This window comes from Lygodium microphyllum, chromosome 2 (genome assembly GCF_053477565.2).
Source record: "Lygodium microphyllum isolate KBCC chromosome 2, Lygodium_microphyllum_v1.1.10, whole genome shotgun sequence".
NCBI classification, from domain to species: Eukaryota; Viridiplantae; Streptophyta; class Polypodiopsida; order Schizaeales; family Lygodiaceae; genus Lygodium; species Lygodium microphyllum.
In genome coordinates, this window is record NC_141136.1 from 105,610,273 (window position 1) to 105,623,906 (window position 13,634).

General features: G+C 42.6%; 1 protein-coding gene across 5 annotated transcripts in view; it reads left to right on the plus strand.

Moving 5' to 3' along the window:
• Window positions 1-13,634, plus strand: part of LOC148040138 (uncharacterized) — a 206,149-nt gene that overhangs the window by 107,851 nt on the left and 84,664 nt on the right. For all 5 annotated transcript variants that reach the window (XM_087696996.1, XM_087697005.1, XM_087697024.1 and 2 more), the window contains 4 exons: window positions 1,507-1,774; window positions 1,917-2,059; window positions 2,256-2,339; window positions 2,515-2,644. In XM_087696996.1, the coding sequence (XP_087553122.1) occupies window positions 1,507-1,774; window positions 1,917-2,059; window positions 2,256-2,339; window positions 2,515-2,644 (625 nt within the window). The remainder of the gene's footprint in view (window positions 1-1,506; window positions 1,775-1,916; window positions 2,060-2,255; window positions 2,340-2,514; window positions 2,645-13,634) is intronic.

A 13,634-nucleotide genomic window follows, 5' to 3' on the forward strand; every position in this document is an offset into this window, starting at 1 on the left:
CTGAAGCTATCTACACCAGGTGACGCCATTCCTTAATTGGTGAGTGCTTCCAGATTGCTCAATTGCTGCATTAGGCTGCCCTGCTATTGCTGATCAGCTCTAGCCCATCAACCACCTGCCACCACCTGCATTTTGTAGTTTTTGGAGCCATACATCTGTTCCAAACAGGGCGTCCAAAGTCAGCTTGATTGCTGCCCTCAATCGGATTGATTACATCATCAACCATACCTGCATTTTGATGGTTGGGCATTTGTACACTGTCACCTATATCGGTCATCATTATCCATAGATGGATTTCAGATTGCAGCTGCCTATTTGGGATCTGTTCGAGAACCACACACTTCGACACCCACTTAGATCAGACATATTTTGTAGGCTATTCTCAACAAATAATCAGAGTAGTGGCACACAATGCATTGACCTTGACCTAGCTACTTTACTTTGATTGAGGGATGGAGGCACTGGACTGTACAAGAGGAGGCCCTCATAGAAGCTATAGTGGGACACAAGTGACGGGGTTTGCAGAGATCCATTGATAGACTGAGTGATGCACTCTTCTTTGATACACAACAATGTTAGGGACAAGGATTCAAATGAGCGAGATCAGAGCAGAGGTAGCAGCCACTCTAACATTGGCACAAACAGGGTATCTTAGCACCTTTCTTGGCAGATGCCTTGAGCAGTTTAAATGATTGTTTCTGACCCAAGAAGATCTCTCTCTTTTCCTGTGGCTATTGCTCATAGGAGTCTAGCAGTCGGCACCTGGCTCGAATATGTTTTGGATCCTATCATCTGTGGCATCTGCCAGATGTGGCAAGATAGAGGAGACCCAGAGAGACTATGTTAGTGACTTTGGAGATAGTATCTTGGACCAACAACAAAGGCCCAACTTGTAGATGGGAGGATGTTCAGTGTAGGCACTCTTTTCTGATTGCTGATCAGCATTTGAGTAGAATCTCAACTCCAAATTCTCATAAATTCACTAAACTTAGGGGCATTGTCACAGATGGGAGTTGATTACTAGCATAATTTCTTGGTATGTTTGGACTGAAAGATGTAGCCAGGCCTTTAATCTTCATGATGTCTCCACTGCGAAAGTCTCTCTAGGATCTGGACAAAACTTATTCACTCTCTCTGTGGGATATAGGAGAGACTTCAGGGCAACTCTGAGTGGATGAGGAGGTTCAGAGATGTTTTAGAGGGGACATGGGACTCTGGCACCTTTTATTTAGTTTCTCACATGGTTTGGCATTACAGCTAAAAGCTTGCACAACTAAACCCAAATGAGGCAACTAATCAGCCCAAAATTGACCATGCTCCCTTGCAGAATCTGGAGCATAATCACCCACCAACCATAACAGCTCATCTCATGATCTCCACAATGAGAACTCTACCGCCTTTAACTATGCTTGCAATATAATATGTTGAGTTTACTCTGATAATATATTTATAATTCATACTGCTGCATCAAATCTACAGGGCTTTGAATATTGTTTTTTGTGACAGATCAAAGAGCATATTAAAAAGCTTCCCAAATGCTCTCAAATAATGGGAAACCTACTTAGTGTCTGTCCAAGATGGGTAGTTTGTAAAAGTTTTGAGATTTGGAGAGAATGGAGCAGAATAAGTGTCTTGAAACGGAAGTATAACAGGATGGCATTGGAACATCTTGCAACAGTGTTGAACAGAAAGGCATTTTTGTCCTTGCAGAAGGCACTTATAGATGCCCACACAGTCAGAATAAGCAGAAAACGTTCTGAAGTCCGAACTCAAGGTACATCTTGTTTTCCTTATGTTTGATTATTTTCTAATATGTTAAGTAGCATCTGAATTCATTTAAGCTCAAACTTTCCTAAGAACAACCTTCTAATTAAGTTGTCCAGAAAGACATTTGAGGAACATTTTTATGTGACCAGTGAAAGTTCTGCTGGCTTGGAAGTTATTCAACCAAGAGCATGCTGATAGGACACACTTGAAGCACTCAGCCTATATGTACTACAAAAATAGGACAGTGTATTTGGTACTGAAACATTGGAGAACCTACACTGCAAGTGCACAGGTTTTTTACCACTTAATTTTCTGTAACCGCAGCATAAAATTGAAAATGTTGTATATTTAGTGTAAATATAAGGATTTTTTGTGCCCGCTTTCTAACTGAATAATATAGAAATGAGGTACATTGTGACAAGAGTTCTGAATAAAGATAATTTTCTTGTTAGATTGCTGTTTAGAAAAAGTTAAAATCCATTTTGCAGAAGGAATCAGTTGCAAAAGATAGAGCTGCACTATTTTGGAGAAGTTTGTGTTTACAGAAGTGTTTGAAAGCATGGTCAGAAGTGGTACACTTAACCAGACCTATCTTAATCAAGCTTCTCATAAGTGCTCATTGTCCTGTTGCATGTGAAATGCATTTCTTCCCTACTAATTTATTTGTAGTCTCCAACTATTTCACACTGAAAACATTTAAGCTAGTGATCATCAGTAATCACTCAGACAAACATTGTGGAATGCCAGTTTATAAGATACAAAGCCAAACTTCAGTATTTCACATGGATAAAGATACGCATGGATTTCCATTGCCTACACAACGCACTATGTGCCTGGAGAGATGCAAGCCAGCAAAGAATTACTCAACAAAACCATAGTAAAGTTGCCGGTTCTTTATACTTATTTCTCAAACCCTGGAACCAAATCATATATTTGCACCTTTCATTTTTTCACCATTTGTGTTAAGTGATAAAATAGCCTTTGTAATTATTTGAGAGTTCTGAGCAATGATGTGGTAGTTGTAGTTGTATATAAAGGTGCAGAGATGCTTTGAAGCATGTCTTTTATAAGCACATTTGGTCAAAGCTGTCATTGGTACCCAGGTACAAAACAGATGGCTTCACATAATCCAGTGTTCAAGACTGGTTGCATCAATTCATGTTCTAGACCGGTAGGCAACAATGAATCTGTGACCAGCAGGTCAAAGGAAAAAGGGGCCTTTCTTTCCTTTTCTTTTGGGGGGGGGGGTGTTTGTTGTTGCTATCTGGATCATGACTCCCATTTTTGGGTTATATAATTAGATGAACATCCCATTTGGGAGTACAATGGGGCAACCTTGTGGCTGTGTCTAATGGGAGTGATCCACATTTTGGCCAGGTGATCCGGCACAAGTGATTGTGCCTCCAACCAGGTGGATCATCTCTATGGGTATAGGGTAATATCACGTGTGGCCCGTGGATACTCTCAAAGGGCATAGCTGATGCAAGGAAGCATGAAATGGACAATCTATAGATGCCTGATGGTCGTACCTCATTGGTGGTCAGCGCAGCCTCTTTAGCCATCAACCAAGGCTGTTGGAATTCACCCAATATTTCAATTGTACTATATGCTCCCCTAAGTATGCAAATAACGAAGTTACCAATACTCTTAGTATCATCTCTCAAGTCTATGCCTTATTTTTTCAGAAATCTCATTTGATTACTGTCTTCCTACGCATCTCTTGATGCACTGGAGTGTTGGACACCTTGGCATACACCACAATTTGGTCTTAGATAGCTAGTACTTTCATTGGCCGCACAACGGATCCTTTCTGGATAAATATGTGCATAAGTGCCCATAGTGTCAGCTTAACAAGCCAAACAACACAAACAATAGAAATTCAAAATCAGTAATAGACTAGCATATCAATGGATCTTTGCAGTGGGATTGCCCTGTGTAGCCATGGCCATAATGCAATATGAGTCCTAATGGACTAATTTCTGTAGATATCCAATTCACTCTTGCAAAATTGTGCAAGGCTACAAATTGGCTTGTTTGTTTATCAAGCTTGATACTAATTTGCCGCCTGCTGAAATTAGCAATGCCATCACTTAAGTCCATTGTTGTTTTTAGGCAACTAGTCTTCCAACAGTTGAGATATGCTTGTTACTTAATTTACCTGAGAAAATAGTCGATGACCACCATCCTAAGTTCACCAGCCATTTGCAACAAGTGGACCTTCTTAGTTGGACTATTGCGTCTCTATGTTGTTCTTGGATTATCTTGAGACCAAGGGATAGAGAGAAGGGATTGTCACACCTTGGAGAATATAGACAAAGCATATGTCTCCCACTTCAATTTAGTTGGAAGCATTCCATTCCCTGGATCAAACCAAATTGAGCTTGTTTATAATAGTACTAAGCTTTTGGCTGCCAAAAATAGCTTATTCTTGTTAATGTATGGTTATGAGCCAAGGCCACTGATTTCCTAAGGACTTAACAAGGTTTTGGTTATTGGATGTAACTCGTTCTCATTAATGGATGGTTATGATTGAATACCATTGATTTCCTAAGGACTTAAAAGCAGTAAAAATGCAATCTCTACTTGACATTTTGCACGATACGCTGGAAACATTGATGATTGCTTGACTTCATAGTAATCATAGTCACATGGGACCAGAAATGTGGATAATGAATGGGGATGCATGACAATCATGAATTGTCATTCCCTTTGACTAAATAATTACATGGAATGGGCATGGGTTTGGGGACACAAAATGATCCATTCCCTATAACAATGACAATAATCCTTATTTGAGCTTCCATGAAGGCATGTGGATTTACTTGAAAGTTGAAATCAGTATCATGAGGAGGTGTATTTTTAAGGTCTAAATTTACACGTGATGGGAAAATTAAGGTCATAGATTTTACATGTGAATATTCCTAGCTCTTTGGGCATGTTGGACATTAATATGGGCAGGTGGGTCAATGCCAAAGGTTGAGTGGGAAACGAGCAAGTGATCAATTGATTATTCAATGTGCAAGCTTTAAGTGAATATTCAATAATTTGAGCCTTTTTGCTAGTGCCACATGACAGCGTCGAGGTATTTAGCATGTATGTTCGAAAGTTGCAGAGAGACTCAAGAAACAAGAGCTCGAAGTACAAAGAGAAGAAATTTCGTAGAAGATGGTATGAAACAATAGGAACCCAATATATGTTGAAACCCAATTGTAAATTATGTTCATGGTATAAAAGCTTGAGCCAAAACCATATACAGCATGTACATATGTACATCAATATCATGGTTATCACATTCGATGGTGTTTGATTAGTATCGTCTGATACTATAGAGTATTCATTGGACTAAAAAATCTTGGATCTATGTCCTATGCTGTGTTTGATGAAAAAAAAATTAACATATAATTTAAAGTCCATACTCAATGTTTGGACTTAAAACATAGCTTAAGAGACTTTACTCAAAAGTAAGTGCAAAATAGAGTTGAAATAAGAGTATAGTAAGAAACCAACAAATTTATTATGAATCAAGTCAGCAATCTCATACCCAAAAGTATACAAAAATGAATAATGTGACAAAGATGATCTATCTCATAGGCTCTAAGTACTCATGTCACTCTTGGCATCGGAGCTAAAGGTATTCTTGCCACCACTTGAGTCATCACACTCAACAAAATCACCCTTAGTAGCTACATTGTCCTCCTCATCATACTCAAGCTCTTTAAGCTTTACTTGGGAGGTAGTAATAGGCATATCCTCATGTGCCGCACTAGGAGCGACACTCGAGCCACTCCCACATTTGGTGTAGTACCTAAGGGCTCCACAATCACCACGGGCAACTGGTGTCAATGTCAAAGTAGAAGCTCCATCGCTAGTGACACAAGGGTAAACAATGACATGCTAGCATGCACGAGCTTTAAATAAAGATCTCCAAAGATTTGCTCCTCCTGCAAGTCTCTCTTACGAGTCACATTTTTAAGTGTGCTAGCAGAGAGCTTGAGCACATCTACATTAATGTATACATTTAAATGATAAATAACTTAGACTAAACAATTAAGACATCTACATTAATGTATACATTTAAATGATAAATAACTTAGACTAAATAATTAAGACATCTCTAAACATTTTACATAATTCAATTTCATAAATAAACTAACAAATATATAAATACGGTATACTTGTTTTGCCATAGACATCTCGTGCATATTGCGTAGCATGCCTAAATTGGATTGACAATAAATTAATCACTCCAATTGCCACGTGCTAGCTTTGTTGCGAACCTTTGGTGTGCACGAGGGAATATGAGGATCAATTTCTCTCACATACACCCAATGAGCAATTCTAAAGCATGTTGGAAAAGAAAATAAGTTGAAACTTCAAGAATTAAACTTGCAACTAAAATCAATTTGAAAGAATTAAAAGATTTGAGATTTTGTTCCAAATCTATGCAAGAATGCGTAAAGTCACTTTTTGAATGTGGGACAATTGGGTAGCTAAATGACTCGCATCAAAAAAGAGGCTTCATCACTAACAATGAATCCCTCTTCCAACAAATTGTGGAAGCGAAAGCGGTGTCCCTTTGATCACATATAATTTATGAGCTTTTGGAGAGAGGCACCATGGTGCTCTTCTGCCAAAGACTTCGGAAAAAAGGCATCACGATTGGCAAGGATATTGGCATCCATCAAGAGAGAAGGTTTCTTGAATGCAAGATGCAAGAGTGCTGCAAACCCATGGATGAGTCACTTCCTCCATGCCTAGTATCTATGTGAGGGATAAAACTGTGGGACAGGCTCCCTACACTGGCTTTGAATCATTTTGGAAGGTGGGCAAAGTTCCCCTCACACTCCCATCTCTTCTATGTTAAAAAGAGAATATCATCTCTCTTTTGCATGGTATTCAAGATGTTATTAGAAAGGTGTAAGAGAAAAATTTAGAGGGTAGATCATTCTTGGGATGGTGGAACGAGAGAAAGTGAGACAATGTGAATTCTAAAAATTAAAAGAAGCATAAATCATGATAAAAAAGAAATAAAAAAAGATTACCATGAAGAAAAAGCCTCACACCATTCAAGATGGTCAATGCTTGTATGTCTGCTATTGCCTCCACCGAAAGATGATAGAGGACATTGATAGTAGAACCCTCCATGTCAGTCATGCAAAGCACCTTGTATATAGGAGCGAAGGCAATGACAATATCCCTCACATCCATCTGGAAGACCTACTTCAAGTAAAGCAGTTGAACAGCCTTTGATCTACTTGACTTGAGGTGGACTCTCCTTCAAGCCATTCTTTGAATTTATAAAAAATGACAGTCTTTTGAAGCTTGTTGTGAATGCCATAGAGATGCTCCAAGAGAAGCCACATGGATGCAAAGCGTGTCTTTGAAAGCTTCTTCAACTCCAAGTCCGTGACCGAGCAATAAATCACACAACCTGAGACCTTGGTATTAATGAAACCAACAAATTTGCAAGCATTGTCCACAGTCCTCTTCACCCACTCCAACTTGCCTATATCTTTCATAAGAAGCTCTAGGCAATGTGTAGTGCATGGTGTCCATATTGTGGACGAAAACTCGGCCTTAAGTTTCGGTCCCATAGAGGCACAATTAGAGGTGTTGTCTATGACAACTTGCATGACTTTTGTGGATCAACCTATAAGATCGCACACAATGAAGTTAGAATCAATAAAATTTGAAAATTGCAAGCAAATAAATCAATTACCTCAATTATGGCTTGCCATATGTGCTGATACAGAAGGGAGGTTTTGATTCTCCTTCCCCTTGTTTGAGCATCCACTACTTGTAGGAAGTACTAAGTGGGCAAGAGACGAGGATGCTGATAATCCCCATTTCCCTACAGTCGCTCCGTTCATTAGATAAGACAAAGCACCCGTACTTTGCCCAATCGGCACGTTTAGGCTCACGTGAATTATCAATCCTCTCTCTTTTTTTTTTCGTAAAAGGTAATTATATTAATTACGAAAAAAAAATACAAGGTTACTTGATTACAAGATACATGATGACAATCTAAGCCATCATGAGAAGAGGTTCTAAGTACTACAAGTTACAAGGTCAAGGCAACGGCGCGGAGGAAATTGCCATGTGCCAGGGACGTAAGTCCTCCCTAGAGAGCAAATCAGAATGCTGGAGAAGATCTAGCTGCCAATACAAGAGGCCCTTAAGCCTCACAATATGTCGCTGAACATTACAGGCGGAGTCAAAAAGAAAAGCATTCCGAATGGTCCAGTTATGCCAACAGCCCCAATATCGAAGAAAGTGATACATGAGCTTCATATGGGGCTGTGCCGGAGTGTGGTATTTGGGCTGCCCAAAAACTCAATCAAAGGGACGCAGGGGGAGACCAACCACTCCTTGCCAAACAGCTGATAAAAATAACCAGACTTTCTTAGCGATGGGGCAAGAAATAAATCGGTGGCAGGCGGATTCCACAGTTGTGGTGCAAAAGAAACAGTTGCCATTGGAGATTCGTCGCTTGGAAAGAGCTGAAGCAAGCGGAAGACCACCAATCATTACTCTCCAAAGAAAGACTTTATATTTGAAGGGTGTCTTGTTCAACCAGCCCTCCATCACAGTTGCCCTCCACCATGACCGGGATTTACGCAGTCCCCATAAAGCATTCGCTGTAGTAGTTAGCCATTGATGATCTTTAATCAGAAGATGGTACACTTGGTTAGCAGAAGCTGTGCTTAAATGGAGCCGGCCTTGTAGGTCCCAATCCTGCCAGGGATGATCCGAAGCAAGGGCAGGAAAGGGTTGTCTACACTGGAGCTCCCTCAAAAGCTGTTCCCATAAAGGCCTATATCCACGAGGGATCCTGAAAAGCCTCTTAGCTGTACGAAATGATATAAGCACATTGCGACTGGTCATCCGCCAGGGATTGGCTAATGAAGTGCTGTCCCATAGGAAGCGACAGTCCGGCCAACTGAGAAGAGGCTGCCATATGAGATAACATGGAAAGAACTGGATGTGTCGCAAGGGCAAAGAATAGAGGACTCAAAGGGCACCCCTGTCTGACAGAGCGAGCAAGGACAAATGGCTGAGTAACACCTCCGTTCAGCATGACTCTCGAAGACGCCGCAGTGCTAATGGTGTAGATTAGACGAGACATCCGAGCACCAAAGCCCATAGCAGACATAAGTTCAGCAACGAAAGACCAGTCCAGATAGTCAAAAGCCTTTTCCAGGTCCAGTTGAATCAGTACTACCTCCTGATGAGAATGCTTTGCATAATCAATTGCCAGTTGAGCATTCAATACATTGTACAGAATATTGCGGCCCTTAATGAAACCATACTGGAGAGGGTGCACAATGGTAGGGAGATGCTTATGGAGCCGATTCGCCATTACTTTGGAAAAGATTTTGTACATTGAACCCATCAAAGAAATTAGGCGCCACTGAGACAACTTAGATGGCGAAGGAACTTTTGGAAGCAGCTTAATAAGTCCCCCTTTCCATGAGGAAGGCATGATCCCCGTTTCCCACACCTGCTGAAACAAAGCCTGCAATGGTTTCGCCAGTTGGGTAGCAAAAGCCTCAAAGAACTCATTAGTGAGACCATCCCAGCCCGGACTTTTATCCTTGGGCAAGTGTAACAAGACATCCATAACCTCGGCCTCACAAATATCTGACTCCATAGTAGCTTGCATGTCCTGCGGAAGCTGATTGCGGACCAGGTCATAAAAAACCGCAGGTGCCTGAGTAATTTGGGGTGAAGGTGGAGTAGTAGAACCGAGAAGGTCACGGAAATAATTCCTGCACATATGCACAATAGTCTGCGGATCCAGGATAAGGTGGCCTTCTGCATCCTCGAGTCTGGTCATATTCTCGCGAGCAGGAGAGGCGTGGAGAGCTCGAAAGAACTTATGGGTTTGACACGCACTATCTTGCAAAGTCTCCGTCAGATGTTGCAGTTTGGCCTGCTGATATGATCTCAACTGGAATTCTTTAATAAGATCCGCCACCCGCATGGCCAGTGCAAGCAGAAATGCATCATCCGGAGTGTCCACCAGCAGCGAACGGACCAAAGCCAGCAGGTTCTCGGCGGCCTGTCGACGCCGCCGACAAAGAGATGCATGATAGATCCCATACTGCCGAGCAACCCGCTGCACATTAGAGAGCAATCGTTCAAATGACGCAGGGCCTTGGGAGGAGAAGTCCAAGAGGAATCTGTCGATCAATTGCTGCATATAGCCCTGAAAGATGGCATGCTTCAAGTAAGACGAATTGAAACGCAAAGGGAGTTTCCCCAGAAATTGCTTGAAAGGTGCAATGGGTTGGGCAAGCAGCTCAAGCTGCAGAGGGAAATGGTCCGACAAGGCATATTGCTGCAACACTTTTATTTCGAGCATCTCGGGAAGAAAATCATCGTTCTGCATGATATATATACGGTCCAATCGCGACCATGTTGTTGCATATTGGGCAGAATGGAAAGTAAACCCTGTAGAAGACGGGGCCAGGACCAGACATCTTGCTTAAGAACAGCAAGAGCCAACTCATGCCACATACGACTTTCCGGCGCATCCATTACCGAATGCTCCGATGTGGACTGGGAAGAATCAACACACATATTGAAATCCCCCATGAAGAAGCCCCGTCTGCCAAGTGACAAGGAGGTCTGCAAAGTCTGCCAAAGCTCCCGACGAGATGACGAATCATTCGGAGCATAGAGGCCAAGTAACCATAAGATTTCCCCTTCGAATAAAATTTCTACCACCAAAAAGCGGCCATGAACATCATTTTTAACAAGAACAGGCTGATATTTGGCATGTACAATCATGAGCACACCCGAATAATGCATGGCTTGTGTCCCTGCATAGAACAAACGAAAGCCATGGCAATCCACAACTTTAAAAACGTCAATCCTCTCTCTCTCTCTCTCTCTCTCTCTCTCTCTTTTCGTAAAAGGTAATTGTATTCATTACGGAAAAAAGGTACAAGTTTACATGATTACAAGATACACGAGGGCTCTAAGCCAATCGTGTGTAAGATCCCAGGACTAAACCAACAAAAAGGTACACAAGTCATGACAAAGACCCAGAGGAAATTGCCATATGCCAGGGAAGCAAGTCCTCCCGGGGGAGCAAGTCGGAGAGTCGAATGAGATCTATCTGCCAATGCAAGAGACCTTTGAGCCGGGCAATGTGTGCTGGTACTTAGAGGCCGAATCAAAAAGGAAGGCATTCCGAATAGTCCAATTGTGCCAGCATCCCCAGTATCTGAAAAAGTGGAATAAGATCTTCATATGCAACTGTGGCGGTGTGGGATATTTTGGCCGCACGAAAACGCAATCGAAAGGGGTTAGAAAGGACCCCACCATTGCACGCCAAACCTGTGACAAGAGCGACCAGATCTTCTGGGCGAGCGGGCAAGAAATAAATCGATGTTGGGCCGATTCCACAGTAGTGGTATAGAAGAAACAATTGCCATTCGAGATTCGACGCTTGGAAAGGGCCGAGGCAAGAGGAAGACCACCAATCATCACCCGCCAAAGAAAGACCTTACATTTGAAAGGTGTCTTATTCAACCATCCCTCCATCACAGTTGCCTTCCACTATGACAGAGATTTTTGCAATCCCCATACAGTATTAGCTTTAATACCCAGCCATTGATAATCTTTAATCAGAAGATGATATACCTGATTAGCAAAGGCCTTTTCCAGACTCAACCGGCCTGCAAGATCCCAGTCCTGCCAAGGACGATCCACAGCAAGGGCAGGAAAGGGTTGCCTGCCTTGAAGCATTAACAAAAGTTGTGCCCATAAATCATGGTATCCACGCGGGATTCTGAGAAGTCTCTTGGCAGTACGAAACAATGCGAAGACATTACGACTGGCAAGGGTGGCATCCGCAACTGAAGTCACACCCAAACGGGCCATGCGGTTAAATTTTGGTCTGAGCTCATGTTTGTCTTCCCATGAAAGTAATCTCGAGACTGGCAACGATTCCAATTGAAAGGAGTTAGTATACAAGCGGTCGTCCGCTGGATGCCAATGCGCCTTTTGGAGCACCACTTTCTAGGAGCCGACCAAATGCAGTAACAGAGAGGAGGGACTGGAAAACCGAGAGTCTGCATTAAGGACATGCCACCAGGAGTCCACGCACACAGCGCGAAAAAGAGACCAACGAAGAGCCAGCATATGAGTTTTAGCATCCAAAATAGCTCCACCACCTAAGCGTTTGGGGGTACATGTATGTGTCCACGAAATCCATGAAATACCTGCGTGCAATGAATCCTTCTTTCATAACATGAAACGAATGGGGCGAGTGAGAGCCTTCAAAGTAGTAGGAGTCCACGTTAACAATGGCAAGAAATATGTGAGCATTGGCAGCATAATTGTCTGGGCCACTTTGAGGCGGACATGGAAGGGCCACGCTTGCGACTTCCAATACATAAACTTAGCTGCCAGTTTCTGTGAAATCCACTCCAGTAGTTGCTTTGGCCGAACATCAACACCCAAGGGGTATCCAAGATGCCTGACAATGGAGCCACGGGGAACAACCTGACCCTGCCAGCCCAATGACTGTAAATCAGACTCCATGCAGCTGAGAATGGCTGATTTGAAGGCATTGATGCGAAGACCCGAAGCATGACCAAAGAGTGTCCAAACATCTTATGCCTTGCGAATGTTGTCCTTGTCTGCACGCAAAATCATAAAGGTATCATCAGCCCAAGATTGGCTAACGAAGTGCTGTCCCAAAGGAAGAGACAATCCGGCCAGCTGATCAGAAGCTGCCATTGAAGATAACATTGAAAGAACCGGGTGGGTTGCCAGGGCAAAGAAGAGAGGACTCAAAGGGAAACCTTGTCTCACTGAGCGTACAAGGACAAATGGCTCTGTAACCTCGCCATTGAGTATAACGCGCGAAGAAGCCGTAGCACTAATGGTGTAGATCAATCGGGACATTCGAGTACCAAAACCCATAGCAGACATAAGTTCTACAATGAAAGACCAGTTTAAATAGTCAAAAGTCTTTTCCAGATCCAATTGAATCAATACCAGTTCCTGACTAGAGTGCCTTGCATAGTCAATGGCCATTTGCACATTTAAGATATTATGCAGAATGTTGCGGCCCTTAATAAAACCATATTGAAGAGGATGCACAATAGCTGGAAGGTGCTTGTGGAGCCGATTCGCCAGCACTTTGGAAAAGATTTTATACATCGAGCCCATCAAAGAAATTGTTCTCCATTGTTGCAACATTGACGGCGAAGGAACCTTTGGAAGCAGTTTGATAAGGCCTTCTTTCCAAGAGGAAGGCATGACCCCTGTTTCCCAAACCTACTGAAACATAGCCACCAATGGCTTCACCAGTTGGGTAGCCGAACTCTCAAAGAATTCATTGGTGAAACCATCCCAGCCAGGGCTCTTATCCTTCGGCAGGTGTAACAAAGCATCCATAACCTCCTCCTCTCAAATATCTGTCTCCAAAGTAGCTTGCATATCAAGTGGAACCTGATGGCGGACCAGATCATAGAATATTGAATGTGCATGCGTGACCTGGTCAGAAGGCGACGGAGAAGAACCAAGAAGATCCAGAAAATAGTTCCTGTACATATTGACAATGGCGTGCGGATCGGTGACCATGCGACCTTCTGAATCCTGGAGTTTGGTCATATTTTCGCGCGCAGGAGAAGCATGCAAGGTGTGAAAAAACATGAGTCTGACAAGCACTATCTTGCAAATTGTCAGTCAAATTGTGCAATTTGGCCTGCTGATAGGATTTCAACTGAAATTCTTTAATAAGATCAGCAAAACGCTGCGCCAGGGACGACAGAAATTCATCATTTGGGGTGTCCACCAATAGCGAACGAACCAAAGCCAGTAAGTCCTCCGCTGCATGTCGGCGCCGC